This window comes from Panthera uncia (assembly GCF_023721935.1).
Source record: "Panthera uncia isolate 11264 chromosome A1 unlocalized genomic scaffold, Puncia_PCG_1.0 HiC_scaffold_17, whole genome shotgun sequence".
Lineage (NCBI taxonomy): Eukaryota > Metazoa > Chordata > Mammalia > Carnivora > Felidae > Panthera > Panthera uncia.
The window spans coordinates 123,281,200-123,307,730 of NW_026057577.1; the positions used below are offsets into that span (position 1 = coordinate 123,281,200).

Genomic DNA, 26,531 nt, shown 5'->3' on the forward strand with positions numbered 1-26,531 from the left:
CTCTCCCTCTCCCTCTCCCTCTCCCTCTCCCTCTCCCTCTCCCTCTCCCTCTCTCTGCCCTGCTCCCTTTTCTCCTGCTCACATTCTTTCTTTCAAAATAATAAATAGACTTAAAAAAATAGTTCAGGCATTGTATTTCCAAGTGGCTTGTTCATGTTACTTTTTTTTACAAAGTGTTTATTTATTTTGAGAGAGGGAGAGAGAGAGAGCAAGCGTGCAAGTGAGCAGAGGGGCAGAACTCACCCCGATGTGGGGCTTGAACTCACCAACTGTGAGATCATGACCTGAGCCAAAATCGAGTCAGATGCTTAACTGACCGAGCCATCATGGCTCCCCTCATGTTATTTTAATTAGGGGAAAATATAGAAGGCTAGGGAGAAAGATAGGACTCTTTGTATTTAATCCCAAACCAGACTGAAATCTTGTCATTTAGTCAGGACTTTTGAAAATCGTTCTTTTCTACTCTCTTAGAGACACTAATATACTGAATACTTAATGCTTGAATTTTACCTCAAATTAGTTTTTTATTGTATGACACTATAAGGAATGCAAAGTCATATAAAATGCAGTCTGCCCTCCACATTTCTAGTAGGAGAAATAGAGATGTATTTCAGAGCAGCCCACAGTAATAAATTGTATACTGTGGCCCAGTACATTTAAGTGTACATTTGTATGTTTATATTATCTGACACAGCATTTTCATTAAATTGTATTTATATTTGTTTTATGTAATGTACTCTGATGCTATCTCTTCTGTTTCTGTATCCTGTTCTGTTCCATTTTTTAAGAATGCTGGCATTTATTTCATGACCCACTAATGAGTCATATTCTTCAGTGCTAAAAAAAAAACAAACAAACTGGAGTATGTTAAGTATTATTTTAAACCATTTTGTACCTTACTTGCTTCCGTTGAAGCAAGTGTGCACGGGATGGACACTTGCTTCAAAGATGGGCCCTCCATGTAAGGTGTGTGACAAATTCCACCAGGTTTAGGTTCAGAAGATACCCATAGTCCTGCTTCTACCTTGATTCAACCAACATTTAGTTTTAGATCACTTTCTTGAGAACTTTATTCATCAAAGAATCCCCCAAATGGTTTAAACGTCTATGGAAGTTCTCTTTCACTTTATGGAGGTGTGTGTATACATATAGCTACTACACTAGCACTTTAGAGCATTTCGTGAGCTGCTATCTCCTTGTCTAACTTGTATTTTACCCAAAGTTAACAGGGAAATAGCTGGAGCACTGTTTCAAAAAACGTATCTCCAATAACATATCAGCAGTTGAGGCTGATTATTAGAAAATACTAATTAAAGAGATAGGGGCTCCTGGCTGGCTCAGTCAGTGGAGCATGCAACTCTTGATCTCCAGGTTATAAGTTCAAGCCCCATGTTCAGTGTAGAGATTACTTAAAAATAAAATCTTAATAAAAAAAAGGTATATAAGTATGTGAGGAGGAGTGATTCTGATAAATGTAATTGTTAATATCCATTTTCTTTTATTTACACATAGAACACTCCCTTCGACTTATTCCTCTGCAACACTCTAAGGTGGCCAGTGTTGTAAGAGATCAGAATCTTTCTAATGTTTGGACAGTTGAATATGCCCTTGAATTATTACTTATTGGTGGCCTAGTTCCAGAGGCTGTGTGGTTGGCACATAAACTTGGAGACTGGAAGACATCTGTTTCAATTGGTGTGGCCTTCCAACTATTCTGTAAACATGATAGTAATTTCACAAGGTATGTATTTTTAGGCAAACGTAGGTTGAGAAACAGTATAATAGTATCATCTAACTATTTTTTATTTCTCTCATTGCTGGCATTTATGCACTTTGTGGAATCCTTAGTCCAGAATTGTCCAATAAAACTTTCTTCAGTGATGGAAATGTTCTCTATGTGCAGTTCAGTATGATAGCTGTTAGCCACATGTAACCATTGAGCACTTGAATTGTGGCTAATAAGACCAAAGAATTGAATTTTCAACCTAATTTAAATTTAAATAGCTAAATGCAGTTAGGGGCTACTGTGTTGGACAGCTCAGCAGCTCTTTTGTGTTAAATCTTTTATTTAAAAAAAAACAACAACCTTTTTATTTAGCACATTTGTTAGTAATGTCCTCAAAGTGCTTATAGTCAGTGGGAGAGTTTGCCTATTTTAAGTAGGGTTTGAATTTTAAGCTAATAAATCTAATCTCTATATTTTAACTTTTCTATTATAGTACTACTATATCTTTGATATTTTTCAGTTCAATAATTCAACATATGTGTATTTCTTAAGTGCTCTGTACTAAGCTCTGTGCCAGGTAGTTTAATGGATATAAAATTAAATGGTACATAGACTCCATGTTTAAGGCATTTATAGTTTAGTAGAGAAATTAAGGCAAAACATTATTATAATTTAGTGTGTGTGCTGCCAAAGCGAGCACAAAACATTATTATAATTTAGATAATATGGTAAGAAAAGTGCCAGTGGTGCAGTGGAGAGAGCAATAATATCAAATGGGCATAGGACAGGAAATGGAGATAACATTTAGATGGGCATTGAAGGAAAGACAGAATCTCAACAAATTGAGTAGCTGTGGAGAGAGATAACATTCCAAACATGAGCAAAGGCATATGGCAAAAGACAAGTTTGGTTCAATTTGGATCGAATAGTGTGGAGGGCAGCAATGGGAAATAATGATGGGAAGGTATATTAGTATCATAATCCTGGAGACCCTTAAAAATCTCCTTAATGTTATATTTCCCCAATTATTTTCCCCCCATTATTACTTTTTAAAATAGAGGATGAATAAAAGTAAATTTCACTGTTTCTTAACATTTCATGTTTAGCTCTTAATGTGTTAATATTTCCTTTTTTCAGAATTTGGATTCATTTTCCTTAATTTGATGTGATTTCAGGTCCAAGAAAAAGGGTCTGAATTTGCCAATAAATATGACTCCAGCACAGATTTTCCAGGAAAAACTGCAGTGTTTTTTAGGTCGGCCAGCCTCTTTGGAAACAAAAAATGAAATGGGCTCAAAATACAAACAATTTACAGGTGTGTTACCTACATATAGTCTGACATATATATCAGCTTAATTGATATAAACCTTCTGATATTTTAAAAAGCTTATTAATATCCATAAATATATTAACACTTTGAAGTAAGCTTATCAAATATAAAAGTATGCTATTTATTCTTAATCATGGGAGCTTCTAAAATTTATGCCAGCTCAAAAAACAATGATCAGTAACTGAATGATACTCTGATTTTTCATACATATTTTTTGACTAGTTGTATTTTGCTATATTTGGATTATTTTCTTTTGCAGCCATAGAGTCGTAGAATCTCATAAACAGGAGGGTACTTAAAAGTATTTAGTTCAACTCTTGCCTAGTGCATAAATCACAGAGTTGGTTTTGTTTTTAATTTGAAAATTTTATAGTAGTATTACAAAATTAAAAATAATGTAATATCACATATATTACATAGATTTACTCAGGAGCCCTGTAAAATTTGTTTTATAGCTGGAGACATTTAGATGAAAAGTAATGAAGTTGGGTACTTAAAGTTGTATGTGCTGACTACTGTAGGACCCTTTGGTTTTATTAGTTCTTGTCTCCATTAGCAGAGAGGCTTCTAACTCTAGATTCTTAGAACTTACTAATTGTAACTTCTCTTTCCGGAAAGAATGCATAATACCTGGAAATCTTACTGAAAACTTTGATAATTACCTGCCAATATTTTTGAAAATAAATGGAGAGAAAATGTAACTACATGAAAGTTGGTTTTGAAAAAAAAAGACTAAAAGGGACACCTGGGTGGCTCAATCAGCTAAAAAAGTACTATGGTGGAGTGTTAAGAAAAAAAATTACTCTCCCACTAGCTGCATTCACGTAATGTTGTATTTTATTTTGGTGTCTTTCTTGATACTTTTTTCCCATCAGTATTTTTTCATTTATTATTTTTTAACTCAGGACTATGTTCCAAGTATATTTTTGTTACATAGTTGTTGTTATTATAATATCTTGTATAATTTTGCAAAAGGTCTTATGCTCTGATCTTTTAAAATTTTTTAATTTTTATTTGTTTATTTGATAGAGCAAGCATACACAGGAGAGGCAGAGAGAAAGAGAATCTTAAGTAGACTCCACACCCAACATGGAGCCTGATGCGGGGCTGGCGCTCATAAACCATGAGATCATGACCTAAGCCCAAATCAGGAGTCCAGTGCTTAACCTACTGAGCCATCCAGGCACTGCACCCCTCTATAATCTTTTTTTTTTTAATTTTTTTTTAATATTTATTTATTTTTGAGAGAGAGACAGAGAGACAGAGCACAAGTTGGGGAGGTACAGAGAGAGGGAGACACAGAATCAGAAGCAGGCTCCAAGCTGTCAGCACAGAGCCCAATACAGGGCTCGAACCCACAAACCATGAGATCATGACCTGAGCTGAATACCTGAGCAGATACTCAACTGACTGAGCCATCCAGGCGCCCCTGCCCCCCCTCTATAATCTTAAAGTAACAGAATAGTTATTAAATTTCTGTGTAGAAGTTGAGATGTTTTGCATGTCAACCATTATGTTCATTTTTGATGATAATTTTTTTCAGGTACGAAATTTTATACTACAAAATAGGATCAGCATAATATAAATTTTAACTATTTTACTTAATTTTGTATTTGGTAGATCCCATTGAAGAAGAAGATGCAAATCTCCTCTTTGGTTCAGTGCAGGAATTACTGAAAGCAGCAGTTATGGCTGATGCAGATATTCTTTCAGAGACGTTTCAACTTCTGCTAAACTCTGCCAAGGACTTCAGTAAGAGACTGTGGGGCTTAGTCCCGGTCGGCTTGTATCTCCCGGCTCCTCCATTATATTGTCCTCAGCCAGCTATTCTTAGTGAAGTAAGCTTAGTTCTTAACCTTTTAATTAATTTAAAGTTGATTTTAGCCAAATTTTACAATAGATAACTTGATAATAATTATCAAGTTAGGAATGCAAGGTCTGAAGACAAACTTCCAGATCCTAGCTTTGCTGTTTATTAATTGTATAATCTTAAGCAATGTACTAAACTGTTTAAGTTTCCTTATCTGTAAAATGCAGATGATGATAGTACCTGTAATATTATTGTTAGGATTAAATGAGATATTCTGTAAAAGCTTTTACCTTAGGGCCTAGGACACATAGTACACATTCAATAAATATTAAAATTATTGCAATAATAAAACAAAATCAAGAGAGGATTCTCTATATGCAGGTTTTAAAAAAATAGATGTTTGTTTAGGGTAATAAATAATAAATGTCAGATTTTACAAGACCTACATTATTTTGGTCTTTTATTTACCTCATTGTCTTTGATTCTTTTGAAAGACTTCTTTTGATTTTTTTTTTTTTAATTTGATCGGTCATTTTTTTCTCCTGCACTATTCAATTGATAGTTCTGTCATATAAACAGCAAGACAGTGTTCCTCTCAGGAACTTTTTCTCTGCTCTCACTAAAAATCACAACATTATAATTAGCTGGCTTTAAGATTTAAAGTATGAATGCAAATTATTTTAATGTTTGATTGATATTTTTAAGTGATTCTGGTATTGTTTCTTTACTGCGTACTGTTTTAGTATTAGCAGCCTCTATCTCTTACCTGGTTTTTTCTTTTCCTTTTTGAGTTTTTTCTTATATTGTTATTTGTTATATTTAAGGTTATATTTCAATAGGTTAAAAATATTTCATTTATTGATATTTCAAATGTAATATGTTATACATGGAAGAAATAAATAGTCCATTGTATTTCTTAATAATTCTCTTTTCTGTCACATCTGAGTCTTCAACACATTGGTTTAGAAATTAGGAATACCATTTAAGCTATTTTTGGAATAGCCTGTGCTGATATTAGTTTGAGTGGTTACTATCCTTAGTAGTGATTCGATTTATTATTTTGTTTTTATTAAAATAATCCTCAGTGGTAGGATTTCTCCTAAGTATCACTCTATATCAATTAGGACCCTTTGGACTGGGTATAATAGAAAACTTGGTAAGTTGGCTGGCATAATTAAGAAGCCCAGTTAAGTAGGGTAGCCTTTTGACTCAGTTATGCTACCACAGACTTGAGCTCTTTCTCTCTAGTTTATTTTCTAAGGTGGCAGTTTCAACTTAAGTCCATCTCTCTTTGTGGGAGCAGAATGGCTGCCAGCAGCTTCTAAGGATACCTTGTCCATGTCCAGAGGGAGAGAGAAGGGGAAAAACAAAAACAGTACAAGTATTTCTTCTCCAGCATTCCAGGCAAGGGTACTGGGAGTCACTCTTGGCTAGGGATAATGCAAAGTACATTTTGTAGCCCCTTAGGGCCTTCCCCTGAGAGCTGGGGAAGTATCAGCTCTCACTGAATCATATGGGCTATGTAGGGGAAGGGCAGATACTCCATTAAAAATTGAGTACTCTGAAGAAGTAACTGTGGTAGGATGATGGGGAAGCAAATGTTTAGATACTGTCTCATTCTCTAGAAACTAATTTTTAGCTACTGGCTTGTTAGTGTTTATTCAGCAAACGTTTGTTGGATCCTACTACATGCTAGACTTTATTCTATGCATTATGTTAATACAAAGATAGATGACAAGGTCTTTGCTTTTGAGTAGATCTCAGTATGGTGGGAAACATACATGAATCAGTACAGAATAATTTAGTGAAAATTGTCATGGATGTCTGAGCAAAGTGCCATAGTCACACACAACAGGAGAGCTTCACAGAGGGGCCGACATTGAAATATAAGGATTTTTCCAGGAATAGAAGGGAAAAGGCATTCTCCTTAAAAGGAGCCCTCTTTATAACATTCTACCAATGGAGTCTGGAGTGGTGGGCTTTAACTGCTTATAGGGGAAGACTTAGGCTTAGGGTCAATTTAGCCCTTTACATTATTTGAGATGAGAGAAATTTCTTTGACATTAGAAATAGCTATAGTTGAAATCTGAGGCCATCCCTCAAAATATCCTTCATAAATCTCCAGGAACATTCTAGTTTGAGAAGCACTATTTTTATTTTCACTGTAACATTTAAAATTTTCATATTACTATCTACTAAGAATTGATTGTTTTATTTTCTTTAGGAAGATGGTGATGATCTTCTTTTAAAAGCTGAAAAGGATAATCGCCAAAAGGTGTCTGGAATCCTTCAGCGTGTTCTCTTGCTTTTCCGGGCAGCTCACTGTTCTTTTCCGGTAGCACAGTGGTACATCTTGCAGTTGAGATGGGCAAGAAAAGTCATGCAGAAGGTGTGGAGATGTCTCAGTCATTTATGTGCTATGCTATGTTAAACTATTTAAATATACTAATATTTATTAATATCTCCAAATATTTATAATCATGACATTTTCCCAAGGAATCCTATACTATGAATCAATAGATTTCAGGTTTGTTTATAATAAGCAACCTAGCCAGACTAAATTTTTTCTGCTGAAAGATAAGGACTCTGAACTGAGTCTCTTTGTTAGTCCCATCCTGTCTGACAATACAAAGTATAATATAGTAAGTTATATATAACTGGTAGTTAGATGTAGGTAGTTTCAGTTACTTTTTTTCTTTGTCCCACCATCATTGAAGATGTAAGCTCAGTTCAGGGTTTTCCCCGACTTCGCTCTGAAATACTATCTACTGTGTTCTGTGGGGACTAATGTGGGGTCAAGCCCTGGGAGGTTAGAGTTGGTTCTTGGCTGTGTGTTTCCTTTCAGTACTCTCCACCAGTTGGAGTCTCTCCCTTGCTATCTTCTGGGATGTGCAATTCAGTGTGATTCTGGGGCCATCATCCCCTTCCACACTGACTTCAGCTGAGTCGTAGTTGCGTTCTTACCTGATCAACAGTCAGATGGGACATTTGTTGGTATGTCCCTTCTCCAGCTGCACATCCTTTGTAGGCCAGTTGTCTGTCTCTGTGAAATGTGGCACTAAATATTATTAGCCCTAAATGTCTTTAATTTGGCCCTTGATTATGTTTAAAACAAGAATTTACTATTTTTGGTAGGAAACTTTAGACTTTGAGAAGTTACCAAGTTGTTTTTGAAAATTAGACTTTTTTTAGAGAGAACGATTTGTGAAATTTGCATACAGCTACTATAAAAATGTAAGATGAAACTGTACCCATTCTGTATCTTGTTATCCCAAAGTTGTTTTTAAAGTATGGCAAAGAGTTTTCCTGTATTATTGAAAGATTGGTTTTAATAGTTTCAAGGTCTGCTGAGCCTGATTATTTGTTATAGGAAACTTCATTTTAAAATTATTTAAGTAAACAGTTTTCTACAATAAAGTTGTAATTAGATTTCCATTGAGGTTTTATCTTATGTACTAAATCCCAACAGTCATCTCATTTAATCTAGCTTTAATTAGGGGCGCCTGGGTGGCGCAGTCGGCTAAGCGTCCGACTTCAACCAGGTCACGATCTCGCGGTCCGTGAGTTCGAGCCCCGCGTCAGGCTCTGGGCTGATGGCTCGGAGCCTGGAGCCTGTTTCCGATTCTGTGTCTCCCTCTCTCTCTGCCCCTCCCCCGTTCATGCTCTGTCTCTCTCTGTCCCAAAAATAAAAATAAAAAACGTTGAAAAAAAAAAATCTAGCTTTAATTAATGCAGCTAGCATAAAGACTGTGCAGATTCTCTTAAAATTATCAACACAGCTAAAGACATTCCTCAGAGGAGTAACAGGCTGCAGACTAGGGCCTTTGGGTGTACTGTCCAGTGCCCTGTTTGTCTTGCGGCTTACCTTTAAAGCTTGTTGTCAACCCCTCAGCTATACACACAAGTGACCTGTAAATTCCCTCTAATTCAGTCTTCCTAAAATACATCTGATAGTTTTATTGTTAGCCTGTGTATTTATTGACATTGGGAGAGGTGCCAAAGATGTGGAGATCCATTCTTATAGAAGTATGTACAATATATAAGTGTATATACTTCTATATTCTCCTGTATTGCTGTTTTCTCTGCCTTTTTCATTTAGACTTTATTGGGCATATAATTTAACTACAGATTTAGTTGTAGTAAATTAATGTTTTCTAATTGGTGGGAATGGCGGAACACTTGTTGCTACCAAAATTATAAGGTCTTTATTCATGGAAGCAAAAAATCATGTTTCTCATGAAGTTCATACTAAAATGTGACCTGGAGTTGCAGGAATCTGAACAACTGATAGGGGCCAGACATCTGATTACAAGATGGCTCGTGCACATGGCTAAGAAGTTGGTGCTGGTTGTTGGCCAGAGGCGTCCCCTTGAGCAAGTGATCCAAAAGACAGCAAGGTGGAAGCTACAATGCCGTTATGATTTAATCCCAGAAATCCCATACAACCACTTCTGTATTCTGTTCGTTAGAAACTAGCTGGTCTAGGGGCACCTGGGTGGCTCAGTTGGTTTAGCGTCCGACTTTGGCTCAGGTCATGATCTCACAGTTTGTGGGTTCGAGCCCTGCCTCAGGCTCTGTGCTGACAACTCAGAGCCTGGAGCCTACTTTGCATTCTCTGTCTCCCTCTCTCTTCCCCTCCCCCGCTCATGCTCATGATCTCTCTCTCTCTCTCAAAAATAAATAAACAAAAAAACAATAAAAAAAAAGAAACTAGTTGGTCTAGTAGGGCCTACCCTCAAGGTGAGGGAAGTTAGGCTGTACCTTTGAAGGAATGAATTGTTAAGAATTTGTGGACATATTTTAAAACCATCATACCATTATACCAAAGTGAACAATAATTCTTTATTAATTCCAATACCTGGTCCATAATAAAGTTACTCTGATTATTTTGAAAATGTCTTTTTTATAGATTTTTGAAATCAAGGTCCAACTGAAGTTAACCCATGTTTGATTATGAGATAATAGGAAGGACTATATTTTCAGGTCTGACACATAAGAATCAAAAGACTTAACCCAGGATCAAACTTTATACCAATAATTTCAAGGATATAGGTAACTAAAAGACACAGGTGAAACCTGGACTTACATTGCTCCCAAGATTTTTCTTGCTGTGGAAGGATGTGACCTGGCCTCTGTTTAACATCATGACACAAAAGAGAACTATATCACTTATTGAACATGTCCTTTTTATATCTCTTTAATTATATAGCTTGTGTGACATTTTCCAATGAGCCATACTCCATAAATCCATGCATTATAGATGTATTTATAATAACCAACCTAGCTAGGCTCTGTACATCTAGTAAATACCATTGTTTGACAAGAAGTCTGTCATTAGAATGCTTACAAGGGGATTTGACAAGATCCTGTCTTTGTAGAAATGAATAGAAGAGGGAGAAAATAGATTACAAGCCTGCCGCTAATCCTTTCATTTTTGGGTGTATGTCCCTTAGATTCATTTCCTTTTATTCTATAGCAGTTTCCTTTAATTTCTTTTTCTTTTCTTGGTTTGTAGAGAAACTTGGTCATTTGTTCTGTACCGTATTCTGCATTTGTTTGATAGTTTATTCATTTAGTGTCATTTGACTTGTTCCTCTTTCCTTTTATTTCCTGTGAACTGGTAATTAAACTATATTCATTGAGATACAGAGGCTTGATCAGGTTCACATTTTCTTAGAAAAAGTTATGTAGGTAGGGACAACTGGGTGGCTCAGTTGGTTGAGACTCCGATTGTTGATTTCAGCTCAGATCATGATCCCAGGGTTGTAGGATAGAGCCCCACGTTGGGCTGTATGCTGAGCATGGAGCCTGATTAGGATTCTCTTTCTCAAATTAAAAGTAGACCTACCCTATGACCCAGAAATTGCACTACTAGGTTATTTATTCAAGGGATACAAGTATGCTGTTTTGAGGGCACACATGTACCCCAGTGTTTATAGCAGCACTATCAACAATAGCCAAAGTATGGAAGAGCGCAAATGTCCATCAACAGATGAACAGATAAAGAAGATGTGGTATATATACACAATGGAGTATTACTTGGCAATCAAAAAGAACGAAATCTTGCCATTCGCAACTATGTGGATGGACTAGAGGGTATTATGCTAAGTGAAATTAGTCAGAGAAAGACAAATATCATATAACTTCATTCATATGAGGACTTTAAGACAAAGAACAGATGAACATAATGGAAGGGAAGCAAAAATAATATAAAAACAGGGAGGGGGGCAAAACAGAAGAGACTCTTAAAGGTGGAGAACAAACAGAGGGTTACTGGAGGGGTTGTGGGGGGTTGGGCTAAATGGGTAAGGGGCATTAAGGATTCTACTCCTGAAATCATTGTTGCACTATATACTAACTAACTTGGATGTAAATAAATAAATAAAGTAAAAAAAAAAAATTCTCTTTCTCTCTCCCTCTGCCCCTCTTCCCCCTCACACACTCTCTCAAAAAAAAAAAAAAAAAGTTATGTAGGTAGATATACCTTTTGTCATATTTGTTTTTAGGTACTGCACATAGTTTTATTTTGAATGAGAGTTAGATGCTTAAATTTCTTTATTATACCTTTGGGGAAAGGACAAATAGCATCAAGTTCTATATAGGCAAAACTGAGTGACAGAAAAAATTGCCTACAACCTTCTTTTCTCTTTTGTGTTCTAACTTAGTGAATTTCTTGAATTAAATTTGTGAGCGGGGCACCTGGGTGGTTTAGTCAGTTAAGTATTCGACTCTTGATTTTGGCTCACGTCATGATCTCAGGGTTTGTGAGATCAAACCCCGCCATCAGGCCATGAGCTGACAGTGCGGAACCTGCTTTGGATTCTCTCTCTCTCTCTCTCTCTCTCTCTCTCTGTCCTTCCCCGTGCACATTTTTTTTCTCTCTCTCTCTCAAAATAAATAAACATTTAAATATATGAGCCAAGTTTCTGAAAGGATAGTTCATTTCAGAGATACTTTCTTACACAGTATAAGAACCATGCTGTATTTTTCATTCTCTATGGTTTATGTTACCTGTCTTGTTTGTTGCTTTATAGTTTCCTTAAAAATAGATTTAGATGACTGATAATTAACATATTCTATCATTCTTTCAGATTCGAATGAAAGGGTCCCTTCCTTCATTGAGTCCTTTCCCTGAGTCATTACTTAATTATTGTAAAGAAGGTGTAGCATTCTTTCGACCTGGAGCAACTGGAGACAGCAAGCTTGATGAAGTTTCCATTAAAGCAATAGGTTTGTCCAAAATGAACTGCTTGCTTAGAAATTAGGCCTAAATATTGATAATGATATAATTTGCACTTGATTTGGTGAAGTTTCTATACAGTGTAATATTACGCTGGCAATGAAAAGATATGTGTGTGTAACCACCGTGGAAAGGTATCCAGGATACATTAAGTGAAAAGAAGAGCTAGTTTCAAAACAGCGTGCATAGTATAATTATATATATATATTTGTGTACTTGTATTGCTTTTAGTAAAAACATTGTTCAATAATGGAAAGTATGTTTCTAGTATTAAAAAATTTTAAACTTAAATGCCTATCATAAACGATTTTCCAAATAAATGAGCTGTACAGTATTAAGTAGAGCTATGTGTATTGGCTTTGAACATTATCTACAATATACTATGAAGTTTAAAGCAAGTAAACTACTAGAGTAATTTATTTACTCTAGTAAATAGAGCAAGTTATTTATTCTAAAACTGTTTTCAATATTTTCATGCAACTGACATGCGTGAAATACTCTAGAATAATGTGCATAAAAATTATGAAAGGATTTCCATGACTTTTATTTAAGGTGTTGGCAATGAGCATATGTTTGTTTCATAATCAACAAAATAAAGACATTGGTTCTGGAAAAACAAATACCCGGCAGAGGTGAAGTTGTTATAATAGTAATGTACATACTAATCCAATCTTTTATATTTGTATCCCTGGTTTAGGTTGCTTCAGAGAACTTTGTGCTTTGTGTTGGATGCTACATGTTCGTGATAAGTTATCCTATAGTTGCAGGCAATATCAGAAAGCAAGAGAAAATGTGGAGAGGAAAAAGGTATTTACCTACACAAGAATAAGAAAAATGAACAAACATTACTTGGGAAATTACTGCTTGATAGAAGGTTTTATTGTTTTCTGACAAACTTTCTTTTGAACTCATCCTGATCTATCCATCTAAAGTGAAAAGGAAATGTATTTCTCAATACCCATTTAGGACGTCGAAGTGGAGTTTGATTCTTGTATGGTTGAGCACGGTCTCAGTGCAGTGGAGTGGGCACACAGAATGCTGCCCTTTTCTCGGTTTTCTAATATTGAAGAACTTATTCAGGATCTAATTTTGAGCCTTATTGGGGAACTGCCACCAATCAGAAAGGTAATGTGAATGTAGGTGAAAAAAACTAAATGAAAATCAGAGACATTAAAGGATTTTTACTTTATTTTAATTAAAAATGATGTTGCTCATGAAACTCTTTTTTTAATTTTTCTGAAGGTAGCAGAAATTTTTGTGAAAGCATTTCCCAATCCTGAGGACATAAGGGTTCCTTTAAGAGAAAAATATCACTGTCTTCAACAGAGACTCAGACACTGTGTTGTGAAAGGTAGTATTTGTCATGTCTTAGATATCTGGTAGATAAATTGCTGAAGATTCCTCGGAAGGCATGTAGTTTCTAGTGCTTATGTTTTTATGCAGTTCTCCTTTCCTTGAAGATAGTGTAAGAAGGCAGAAAGAAGCACTCCTCTATTACTGAAGCACCAGTTTTGCTTTGGAACCAGATAAAGATGACTTCATGTCATGGTTCTGTCAGTTAATGACTGTGTGACTATAGGCAAGTTGCCCAGTCTCTCTGAGCTCCATTTCTTTATATGTAAAACGGGTGTATTATTACCTACTTTATGGATGTGTATTAAAAGAGGGTTAAATAAGGTAAAATATATAAAATAAGCATACAGTACTTTGCGTAAGGCAGATATTTTGTTGAAAACTAGTATTCTTCTTCCTTCTAATTTTATCCTATACATTCAACATGCCTTTGTGGAAAATTTTTTTTATTGTGGTTAAAACATACGTAATATAAAATTTAATATTTTAAGTGTACAATTCAGTGACATTAACTACATTCATAATGTGGAAATTTTTAAAGAATTCAAATTACCTTTTTTTAATAACTTAATCTAGTATTTAAGTCTAGTTATGTCCTATGATCATACATTATTGCATTAATATATTTGTGGTTTATATTTTTCTTAAGACTTTCTTGGCATTCTCTAAAATGTATAGTGTATACATTTTATATATATGTTAATGTATAATAATGTTTAAACTTTTTTCTGTAGGCAGCCTTGAAAAACTTACATTCCTATTTCCCACTATTTGAAGTGAAAAAGGTGTCCTTGTTTCTTTGACTAAAATTATACTCATTTTCTCTTATTCACCACTCTTGGGAATGAAAAAATAGTAGTGATTCTTTTTATAATTATCTGTCTGATTTTTTAAATAGTTAAATTACTTCTTAATTTTTTGTTTTCCAGAGCACATGTTTTTATGGAGTCTGGGCTCTGTCCCTTTTATTGTTCTTTAATGGACCTTCTCTAACTTCTGCAATTCTACCTTAAAATATGCACCATAGCTTTCTGACAAATACAAAGCATGCTCTGTAAGAATGTGGAAATGAGTCTTAGTCATCAGTTGGATTCCATGTTCCCAGGAGGGACTGGAATTGGGTCCCCTTCTGTCTTTTTAAAATTTTTTTTAAATGTTTTTAAATTTATTTTGAGAGAGAGACAGAGAGAGTGAGTGTGGGAGAGGCAGAGAGAGAGAGAAGGGGAGGGGAATCTCAAGCAGGTTCCATGCCATCAGTACAGAGCTGGATGAGAGGCTCGAACTCATGGAACTCATGAATGGTGAGATCATGACCTGAGCCAAAACTAAGAGACACTTAACCGACTGAGCTACCCAGGTGCCCCGGGTCCCTTTGTGTCTTGAGTTGAAACATTTTAATGTGTTGTAATAAGGCTTTTTGTTTTTTCCTTTATAGGTCCCCAAACTGAGGAAATGATGTCTGTTATTATGCATTCTGTTCATAAAGTGAGAGTGAAAGCCCTAAAACGTGTGCAAAGAAATATAGGTTCTTTTGAAATGAATATCTGGGAACCAATTGAAGAAGAAAAACCAGCTGAGGTTCTGGGTTTTGATAGGTTTTCCCTAGGAACTAGTTTGAGCAGGAGCACACTCACAGAACTGGGGAATTCTCTAGTCCACAGTGATGCAGATACAGCAGATACCTTCTCTGAAGCATTGTCAGTTGAAGAAAAAAGTAGGATACATTCCTCTAAAAGGTACAGTTGAGATGTCTTAATAGTAAGCATTCACTTCCTTTGGAAAAAAATATTTTCAGCAGTTCACGCAACAGATGAGTTGATTTCTTGTCCCAGAAACCTCACTGATTGCAGTGTTAACAATATGAATGATAAGTGCTACCTTCCTTTACTCACAAGAATATTAGGAGTGTAAAATGAAACTATATATTTGAAAGTTTATTTAAAATATTATTGAGATATGAAATAATTTTGCTACCTGATAGTATAAAATCAGGTAAGTAGATGAAATTGTAGAGTTCACTGGGAGGCTTTTACTGTTTTTAGTAATCTTCAGATTTAAATAGTTTAAAATTATTGGGTTAGCTATATTATTTTTAAGGGATTCCAGGGAAAGAAATTGCACGTTCATCTTTGAAACTTGTCTATAAATTGTTGAGAAATTCTTATCATTTAAACCTCTATTACTCTAGCTAGATTTTTTCTTTATAATTCCATTATCTGCAATGAAGTTTATCCTTCCCATGACTGAAAGACTAAGTAATCAGCCATAATCTTGTTTAAATGAAATAACTTTATCGACTCTAAATATAAGCATCTGCTTAAACCATGCCTCATAGTATTAGAAATGGTGTGCTTGTTTCACCAGACGATTTCAGTGTTAGCACAGGAATACAATGGCGGCTGCTTGTTGTGCCTTCTTAATAAGAGACATAGACCTCCAGCCCAGGTGCCTAACACGAGCCCTTTCTTTCCCTTATTGGGGGAACTAGGAATCTGTTCTTCCCTAAGGACCATGGTTAAAGGAAGCAGATTTAAAAGGAATTGTGACCCAATGCTAATATCATCTTCGATGGGGAAAAACTGAGAGCATTGCCTTAAGGTCAGGAACAAGACAGGGATGTCCACTCTCACCACTGTTATTCAACATAGTATTGGAAGTCTTAGCCTCTGCAATCAGACAACACAAAGAAATAAAAGGCATCCAAATCGGCCAGGAGGAGGTCAAGCTTTCACTCTTTGCAGATGACATGATACTCTATATGGAAAACCCAAAAGATTCCACCAAAAAACTGCCAGAACTGATTCATGAATTCAGCAAAGTTGCAGGAAAGAAAATCAATGCACAGAAATCGGTTGCATTCCTATACACCAACAATGAAGTGACAGAGAAATCAAGGAATCAATCCCATTTACAGTTGCACAAAAAACCATAAAATACCTAGGAATAAATCTAACCAAAGAGGTGAAAAATCTATACACTGAAAACTATAGAAAGCTTATGAAAGAAAATTGAAGAAGACACAAAAAAACGGAAAAAGATTCCATGCTCCTGGATAGGAAGAACAAATATTGTTAAAATGTCGATACTACCCAAAGCAATCTACATATTCAATGCAATCCCTATCAAAGTAACACCAGCATTCTTCACAGAGCTAGAACAAATAATTCTAAAATTTGTATGGAACCAGAAGAGACCCTGAATAGCCAAAGCAATCTTGAAAAAGAAAACCAAAGCAGGAGGCATCACAATCCCAGACTTCAAGCTATACTACAAAGCTGTAATCATCAAGACAGTATGGTACTGGCACGAGAACAGACACTCAGATCAGTGGAACAGAATACAGAACCCAGAAATGGACCCACAAATGTATAGCCAACTAATCTTTGTCAAAGCAGGGAAGAATATCCAGTGGACTGAAGACAGTCTCTTCAGCAAGTGGTGCTGGGAAAACTGGACAGCGACATGCAGAAGAATGAACCTGGACCACTTTCTTACACCATACATAAACTCAAAATGGATGAAAGACCTCAGTGTAAGACAGGAAGCCATCAAAACCCTCGAGAAAGCAGGCAAAAACCTCTTTGATCTTGCCCGCAGCAACTTCTTACTCAACACATCTCCAGAGGCAAGGGAAACAAAAACAAAAATGAACTGCTGGGACCTCATCAAAATAAAAAGCTTCTGCACAGCGAAGGAAACAATCAGCAAAACTAAAAGACAACTGACAGAATGGGAGAAGATATTTGCAAATGACATATCAGATAAAGGCTTAGTATCTAAAATCTATAAAGAACTTATCAAACTCCACACCCAAAAAACAGATAATCCAGTGAAGAAATGGATGAAAGACATGAATAGACACTTCTCCAAGGAAGACATCCAGATGGCCAAGAGACACATGAAAAAATGCTCAACATCACTCATCATCAGGGAAATACAAATCAAAACCACCATGAGATACCACCTCACACCTGTCAGAATGGCTAACATTAACAACTTAGGCAACAACAGATGTTGGTGAGGATGCGGAGAAAAAGGATCTCTTTTTGTGTTTGTTGGTGGCAATGCAAGCTGGTGCAGCCACTCTGGAAAACAGTATGGAGGTTCCTCAAAAAACTAAAAAGAGAACTACCCTACGACCCAGCATTTGCACTACTAGGCATTTATCCAAGGGATATAGGTGTGCTGTTTCGAAGGGACACATGCACCCCAATGTTTATAGCAGCACTGTCAACAATAGCCAAAGTATGGAAAGAGCCCAGATGTCCCTTGATGGATGAATGGATAAAGAAAATGTGGTGTGTGTGTATATATATATGTGTGTGTGTGTGTGTGTATATATATACACACACACATACACAATGGAGTATTACTCGGCAATCAAAAAGAATGAAATCTTGCCATTTGCAACTATGTGGATGGAACTAGAGGGTATTATGCTAAGTGAAATTAGTCAGAGAAAGACAAGTGTCATATTACTTCACTCATATGAGCACTTTAAGAGACAAAACAGATGAACATAAAGGAAGGGAAATAAAAATATTATAAAAACAGGGAGGGGGACAAAACAGAAGAGATTCATCAGTATGGGGAACAAACTGAGGGTTGCTGGAGGGATTGTGGGAGAGGGGATGGGCCAAATGGGTAAGGGGCATTAAGGAATCTACTCCTGAAATCTTTATTTCACTATATGCCAACTAATTTGGATGTAAATTTTATTTTATTTTTTTATTTTTTTATTTTTGTGTGTGTGTATTTTTAAAATTTTTTTTTAATATATGAAATTTATTGTCAAATTGATTTCCATACAACACCCAGTGCTCATCCCAAAAGGTGCCCTCCTCAATACCCATCACCCACCCTCCCTTCCCTTCCACCCCCCATCAACCCTCAGTTTGTTCTCAGTTTTTAACAGTCTCTTATGCTTTGGCTCTCTCCCACTCTAACCTCTTTTTTTTTTTTTTCCTTCCCCTCCCCCATGGGTTTCTGTTAAGTTTCTCAGGATCCACATAAGAGTGAAACCATATGGTATCTGTCTTTCTCTGTATGGCTTATTTCACTTAGCATCACACTCTCCAGTTCCATCCACGTTGCTACAAAAGGCCATATTTCATTTTTTCTCATTGCCACGTAGTATTCCATTGTGTATATAAACCACAATTTCTTTATCCATTCATCAGTTGATGGATGTAAATTTTAAAAAATTAAAAATAAAATTAAATAAAAGTAATTATGATTGGCAGTTAAAATGTTCGCCTAGCAGGTTTAATAGCAGTAGAAAGTTTAGAAAAAATGCCCCACTCTTGTGTAGTAAAGAGTCTTGAAGGCATTCCTGCTTGTTGTACCTTGTACAGGGGGAGCTGAAAGGTGCAGATGCAAAAAACAAGAAACCATAAATTAGGATGTATGTTGGTGGCTTGTGATTTCTGTTGACTTTGGATTCCTAAATTCTCACTTGTTAGAGGACCTTTTTGTTTTTTTCAAAAATTCATGTTTTTAAAAGTGAAATTTCTGTGAACACATTTCAGTCTTTTTTAACTCAAATTTCCCCTTTTGATATTTTGTTTTATTTTTTCACTAAGAATGTTCAGCTCTAGTCAACACTTAGAGATCATTTAATCTAACCCCCTCATTTGAAAGATACGTAATTGAGGCATTAAAATATATATATATAATTCAGTCACGGAGAGAATTTTCATTGTCAATTCTAACATCCGTTTTTGCTATTAAATAATCTTTAATTTTGTCTTTTTCAATTTTGTTTTGCTGTAGAAATGCCCCAAATCACATGGAATTAAAATTGATTAGTAAGCCCAAGGAAAAAAAGAAGATATGTAATCAGAAAGAAAATCTTGAAAGAAAAGATCATGAAAAGCTATTACAAAATGCACTGCCTGTAATAGGTGTTTGGGAATTTGAATGTGATGATGATGAATATATTAAATTCCTTGATCTCTTCTTGAGTTATGTTCTTGAAAGAGACCTACTTGATTCTAAGGATCCTGGCATTCCATTTCTAACCAGTTTTTCTGGACATCTTAGAGAATATGAACTTAATTCTTTACTTTTTGATGTACATACAACATTAAAACGACGTCGAAGCAAAACCAAAAGCCAAAATGTGTTTAGAGCTGGCTCTTGTTTTGTTGTTGCTCCTGAGTTATATGAATCTGAAAAGCCAGAAAACCAAGCACTTTCAGCTTCAGTACTGGATCAAGGAATCAGGTCATTTTTAGAGAACCCTTTGAATGAAGTCAATAAAATTGAAGGGACAAGTGGATTGTTCGGTTTAAAACAAAAGTCAGTTTACAGAACACAAGATGACAGTTCAGGGAAACCTTTAGTCCAGAGATTGTCGAACCATATGTTTTGGACTCCCAAGACCGACAAAACTGGAAGATGTATTTTCAAAGCAGTTCAATGCAGTGATATTAACCCTCAAGAAGATCTTCCTTTAGCACTAAATAACACATTTGGCAGTATAAGAAAGCTGCTGGAATGGATGATAAGGTGGTCTGACAGAAGACTGCTCTGTGATCCTAGTCTCACTGAGTTATCCTGTGAGTATAGCCCCGTCATTCGTGTAAAGACCTCTACAGCTGCCATTCTTACATCATTGTGGCTTTTGGAACAACCCTATTTTGCTACATATAAGGCAAAAAATGCCATTTTTAAGGTAAGTCCTTGAATTCTTTATTGCATACAAATGAGAATTCTCATTGTAGATTGAAACTATTTTTATATTTCTCCATCTATTAAAGAATCACCAAGCAACAAGTTAATGACACTGTTAATTATATAATCTGCATCATCAGATTTTTTTTTTTCTTCAAGTGATTCTTTTAATTCTTAAAAATAATTAGGGTAAATGTGTTTTCAAAGAGGCTTTGAGGTTTTGAGGTTTTATGTGTGTTTATAAAAAAAAGGAGGAAAAAAGAGATAATTTTAAGTGATACTACAGGTGGTATAACATTTATATTCTTTCCTTTAAAGTTTCAGGTTTGGTTCAGGTGAAGAAGGGGTAGGCAGCTACACAGTTTCTATTACTGTAGTCTCATCATATACATTAAGGGATCATTTTTCTTATAGTCTTGGCCAGAAGTTGGAGAACCAAACCGGGGAAGGCAGATAGGTTTCAGTAGAGAAGTTAGTGCTTATTAGTTATTTTTTCTTTTCTCTACTCAATGGTAACTGGAAGGCTGCTGTTTTAACCTGTTTGTGAAGACAAATATTTTTATGTAAATATGATTGAGTGATTGTTATTGCACTGGAAAAAAACTACAGAGGTGAATTTTTTGGAAAACAAATTTATGTTTGTTATAGTTGTTATAGTTGGGAAATGGACTTTTTTAATATTTGGAAGATTCCATAGTTTCTAATTTTTCCTGTTTTGTTCCCCTCAGTTTTATTGAGGTATAATTGACAAAATTGTAAGATATTTAAAGTATGTATTGTGATGATTTAATATGCATATGCATAATAAAAGGATTCCCCTCATCTGGTTAACACATTCAACACCTCACATACTTTGTGTGTGTGGGGGGGGGGGTGGGGCATATAAGTTCTACTGTCTTAGCAAATTTGACATATAAGTTCTACTCTCTTAGCAAAATTCTATAATGTGGTGTTGTGAACTATAGTTACTATGATACTGCATTAGCTCCTCAGACCTTATTTACCTTACAACTGAAAGGTTGTGTAGGCATACTTAGTTTTATTGCACTTTGCTTTATTGCACTTTGCAGATACCATGTTTTTTACAAATTGAAGATTTGTGGCATTGAGCATTGAGCAAATCTGTCTGCATCATTTTCTAACAGCATTTGCTCACTTCATGTCTCTGTGTCACATTTTGGTAATTCTTGCAATATTTTAAACTCTTTCATTGTCCTCATATTTGTTATGGTGATTTATGACCAATGATCTTTAAAAAAAAAATTTTTTTTAACATTTATTTTTGAGACAGAGAGAGACAGAGCATGAACGGGGGAGGGTCAGAGAGAGAGAGACACAGAATCTGAAACAGGCTCCAGGCTCTGAGCTGTCAGCACAGAGCCCCACACGGGGCTCGAGCTCATGGACCGCGAGATCATGACCTGAGCTGCAGTCAGACACTTAACTGCCTGAGTCACCCAGGCACCCCTGACCAATGATCTTTGATGTTACTATGGTAATTGCTTTGGAGTACCACAAACCATGCCTATTTTAGATGGTGAACTTTATCAATAAATGTGTGTGATTTGACTCTACCACCAACTGGCTGTTCCCCCATCTCTCTCTCTCTCTCCTGGGATCTCCAAGTGAGACACAACAGGGTTGAAATTAGGTCAGTGAGTAACCCTTCAATGGCCTCTAACTGTTCAAGTGTAAGGAAGAATCACATGACTCTCACTTTGAGTCAAAAGCTAGAAATGATTGGGGCGCTTGAGTGACTCAACTGGTTAAGGGTCCGATTTTTTATTGCAACTCAGGTCACGATCTCACAGTTTGTGAGATCAAGCCTTACATCAAGCTCTGCGCTAACAGCGTGGAGTTTGCTTGGGATTCTCTGTCTCCCCCTGTCTCTGCCCCTCCCCCACTTGCATGCACACACTCTCTCTCTGTTAAAATAAATAAACTTAAAAAAAAAAGCTACAAATGATTAAGCTTAGTGAGGAAGGCATGTTGAAAGCTGAGATAGGCCAAAAGCTAGACTTCTTGAGCAAGGTAGCCAAATCCAGCTTTTCCAAAGGAAGAGTTCCCAGAGGAAACTAAAAGTGCTAGTCCAATGAACACATGAATGATAAGAACACGAAAAAGCCTTATTGCTGATGCAGAGAAAGTTTTAGTAGTCTGGATGGAAGATCAGAGCAGCCATAACATTCCCTTAAGCCAAAGCCTAGTCCAGAGCAAGGCCCTGACTCTCTTCAATTCTATGAAGCCTGAGGGAGGTAAGGAAGCTGCAGAAGAAAAATTTGAAGCTAAGCAGAGGTTGGTTCATGAGGTTTAGGGAAAGAAGCCATCTTCAGAACATAGAAGTGCAAGGTGAAGTAGCAAGTGCTGATGTGGAAGCTCTAGCAAGTTATCTGGAAGATCTAGCTCAAATAATTAATGAAGGTGGTTACACTAGACAACAGTGTAGTCAATTTTCAGTGTAGACAAAATGGCCTCATACTGGAAGAAGATGCCATCTAGGATTTTAATAGTTAAAGAAGAGAACTCAGTGCCTGGATTCAAAGGATAGGCTGACTCTTTTATTAGGAGCTAATGTAGCCAGTGTCTTTAAGTTGAAGCCAGTGCTAATTTACCATTCTGAAAGTCCTAAGACCCTTAAGAATTATGCTCAGTCTACTCTGCATATGCTCCATAAATGGAGTAACAAAGTCTGGATGACAGCACATCTGTTTATAAACGTGGTTTACTGAATATTTTAAGCCTACTGTTGAGACCTCTTACAAAAAAAGATTTCTTTCAAAAGATTACTGCTCACTGAAAATGCACCTGGTCATCCAAAAGCTTCGATGGAGATGTACTGTGAAATTAATGTTTTCATACCTGCTCACAACTACATCCATTCTTCAGCCTGTGGATTAAGGAGTAATTTTGACTTTCAGGTCTTTTTTTTTTTTTTTTTTTTAAGTTTATTTAAGCAATCACTATGTGATCATATGGCGGTTCTAATTTTAATTTCTTTAAAAATTAAAAAAAAATTAATGTTTTTATTTATTTTTGAGACAGAGACAGAGCATGATCAGGGGAGGGTCAGAGAGAGAGGGAGACATAGAATCTGAAGCAGGCTCCAGGCTCCGAGCTGTCAGCACAGAGCCCGATGTGGGGCTGGAACTCACAAACTGTGAGATCATGTCCTGAGCCAAAGTTGGATGCTTAACTGACTGAGCCACCCAGGTGCCCCTTTTAAAAAATTTTTTTTAATGTTGATTTATTTTTAAGAGAGAGAGACAGAGTGTGAGTAGGGTTGAGGCAGAAAGAGAAGGAGACCGAGACAGAATTCGAAGCAGGCTCCAGGCTCTGAGCTGTCAGCCAGAGCCCCTGCGGTGCTCAAACTCACAAAGTGTGAGATCATGACCTGAGCCGAAGTTGGATGCTTAACCTACTGACCCACCCAGGTGCCCCTCTAATTTTAATTTCTTGAGCAGCCACCATAAGGCTGTACTGTGTTTTCCTTTGTGGCTGTACTGGTTTACATACCCACCAACAGTGTACAAGGGTTCAGTTTTCTCTACATTCTTCCCAGCATTTGTTTCTTGTCTTTTTGATAATAGCAATTGTACCAGGTGTGAGGTGATATCTCATTGTGGTTTTGATTTGCATTTCCTTGATAATTAGTGATGTTAAGTACCTTCTCATGTACCTGTTGGCCATCTGTATGTCTTCTTTGGAAAAATGTTTACCCAGATCCTCTGCCCATTTTTTAATAAGATGTTTTTTGTTTTTTTGTTTTTTGTTTGCTATTGAGTTGTAGGACTTTTAAAATATATTTTAGGTATTAACCTCTGATCAGATATATGATTTGCAAATATTTTCTTCCAGTTGGTAGGTTGCCTTTTCATTTTGTTGATGGTTTCCTTTGCTGTGCAGAAGCTTGCCAGTTTGATGTAGATCCACTTGTTTATTTTTGCTTTTGTTGTCTTTGCTTTGATATCAAATCCCCCCCCCCCAAAAAAAAAAATCATTGTCAAGACCAGTTTCAAAGAGTTTACCATCTATGTTTTCTTCTGGGAGTTTTATGGTTTCAAATCTTACATTCAAGTCTTTTCATTCTTTTCGAGTTGATTTTTGTGTATGGTGTAAGATAGGGGTCTGGTTTCATTCATTTGCATGTGGTTATCCAGTCTTCCCAGCACTATTTTCTGAAGAGACTATCCTTCCCTGGTTGAATATTCTTAGCTCCTTTGTCAAAATAACTGACCATATATGCATGAGTTTTTATTCCTGGATTCTCTATTCTGTTCCATTGATACATATGTCTGTTTTTATGCCAATACTATACTGTTTGATTATTAGTTTTGTAATATAGTGTGAAATCAGGAAGCATGATACCTCCAGCTTTGTTTTTCTTTCTTAAGATTTCTTTGGGTTTTTTTTTGTGTGTGTGTGTGGTTCCATATAAATTTTAGGATTGTGTGGGGTTTTGTGTGTGTGTGTGTGTGTGTGTGTGTGTGTAATATACCATTGGAGTTTTGATAGGGATTGCACTAAATCTCTAGATTGCTTTGTTAGTATAGACATCTTAACAATATTAATTCTTGTAATCCATGAGCACAGAATATCTTTCCATTTATTTGTGTTGTCTTCAGTTTCTTTCATCAGTGTCTTCCTGTTTTTCGAGTACAGGTCTCTCACCTCCTTGGTTAAATTTATTCCTAGATATTTTATTTTTGATTAAGTTTTCTTTCTGATAATTCATTGTTTGTGTATCCAAATGGAACTGATTTTCATATTGATTTTGTATCCTGCAATTCATTTATTTTAACCTTTTCTTTTTCAGTAGGGTTTTAGGATTTTCTTTTTTTTTTTTTTAAGTTTCTTTATTGAGAGAGAAAGAGAAAGAGAGATAGAGGACATGCAGGGGAGGGGCAGAGAGAAAGAGAGATTCCCAAGCAGGCTCCATACTGATAGTGGAGGTTTGAACCCACGAACCATGAGGTCGTGACCTGAGCCGAATTTAAGAGTTGGACGCTCAACTGACTGAGCCAACCAGGTGCCCCAGGATTTTCTGTATATAACATGTTATCTAAAAATAGGAAGTTTTGCTTCCTCCTTTCTGATTTGGATTCTCTCTTTTTTTTCTTGCCTAATTGCTTGTTCTGGCTAGGACTTCCTGTACTATGTTGAATAAAAGTGGTGAGTTTGGGCATCCTTGTCTTGTTCCTGATCTTAGAGGAGAAACTTTCAGGTTTGTTTGTTTGTCTGTTTGTGGTTTTTTTGGATTTTGAATGTGATGTTAACTATAGCTTCTCATATTATACCCAGTTTGTTGAAAGGTGTTTGTTTTTTTGTTTTTTTTTTTACCATGAGTGGATGCTGATTTCTGTAGAATGTTTTTTCTGCAAATATTGAGATGATCATATGATTTTAATCTTTCATTTTGTGAATGAGGTGTATCAGATTGACTGATTTGCAGATATTGAACCATTTTTTCATCCCTGGAATAAATCCCACTTGATCATGGTGTATGATCCTTTTAATGTACTGTTGAATTCAGTTTGCTGATATTTTGTTGAGTATTTTTGCTTCTGTTGTTCATTAGAGATAGTGGCCTATACTTCTCTTGTAATGTCCTTGTCTGACTTTGATATAAGGCTAATACTGGCCTTATAAAATGAATTTGGGAGTGTTTTTTCTCTCTTCAGTTTATTAGAAGAGTTTGAGAAAGATTGGCATTAATTCTTTAAATGTTGGGTAGAATTTGCCAACAGTGAAGCCATCTGGTTCTGTTTTTTTTTTTTTTTTTTTTTCTGTTAGAAAGTTGTGATTACTGATTCAATGTCTGTACTCATTATTGGTCTGTTCACATTTTCTGTTTTTCATGATTTAGCCTTAGTAGATTGTGTGTTTCTAGGAATTTATTCAATTCTTATAGGTTGTCTGATTTGTTGGCCTATAGTTGTTTGTAGTGCTCTCTTATGATCATTAGTATTTGTGTACTATCTGGTTGTAGTGTCTCCTCTTTCATTTTTAATTTGTTTAAGCCCTCTCTTGTTTTCTTTTCTTTCCTTTTTCTTTTTTTGAGTCTGGCTAAAGGCTTGCCTATTTTGTTTATTTTTCCCAAAATCCATCTCTTAGTTTCTTTCATCTTTTCTCTTGTCTTTTTAGTCTATATTTCACTTATTTCTGTTCTGATCTTTATTTCATTTCTTCTACTAACTATATACTTAGTTCTTTTTTCTAGTTTCTTCAGGTATAAAGTTAGGTTGCTTGAGAGCTTGAGTTGGTTGACTGACTGAGCCACCCAGGTGCCCCAATAACAACTTAACTTTTAATGCATACAAAAGCTGTGCTTTTTTACACTACTTTTCCTCCCACATTTTTATGTTTTTGATGTCAGAATTTACATCTTTTTACACAGTGT

General features: G+C 35.9%; 1 protein-coding gene across 6 annotated transcripts in view; it reads left to right on the forward strand.

Moving 5' to 3' along the window:
* CPLANE1 (ciliogenesis and planar polarity effector complex subunit 1) overlaps positions 1–26,531 on the forward strand; it is a 140,361-nt gene that overhangs the window by 39,094 nt on the left and 74,736 nt on the right. For all 6 annotated transcript variants that reach the window (XM_049648144.1, XM_049648149.1, XM_049648146.1 and 3 more), the window contains 10 exons: positions 1,513–1,741; positions 2,902–3,041; positions 4,677–4,894; positions 7,091–7,255; positions 11,958–12,096; positions 12,804–12,913; positions 13,073–13,231; positions 13,349–13,457; positions 14,895–15,195; positions 19,232–20,135. In XM_049648144.1, coding sequence (XP_049504101.1) covers positions 1,513–1,741; positions 2,902–3,041; positions 4,677–4,894; positions 7,091–7,255; positions 11,958–12,096; positions 12,804–12,913; positions 13,073–13,231; positions 13,349–13,457; positions 14,895–15,195; positions 19,232–20,135 — 2,474 coding nt within the window. The remainder of the gene's footprint in view (positions 1–1,512; positions 1,742–2,901; positions 3,042–4,676; positions 4,895–7,090; positions 7,256–11,957; positions 12,097–12,803; positions 12,914–13,072; positions 13,232–13,348; positions 13,458–14,894; positions 15,196–19,231; positions 20,136–26,531) is intronic.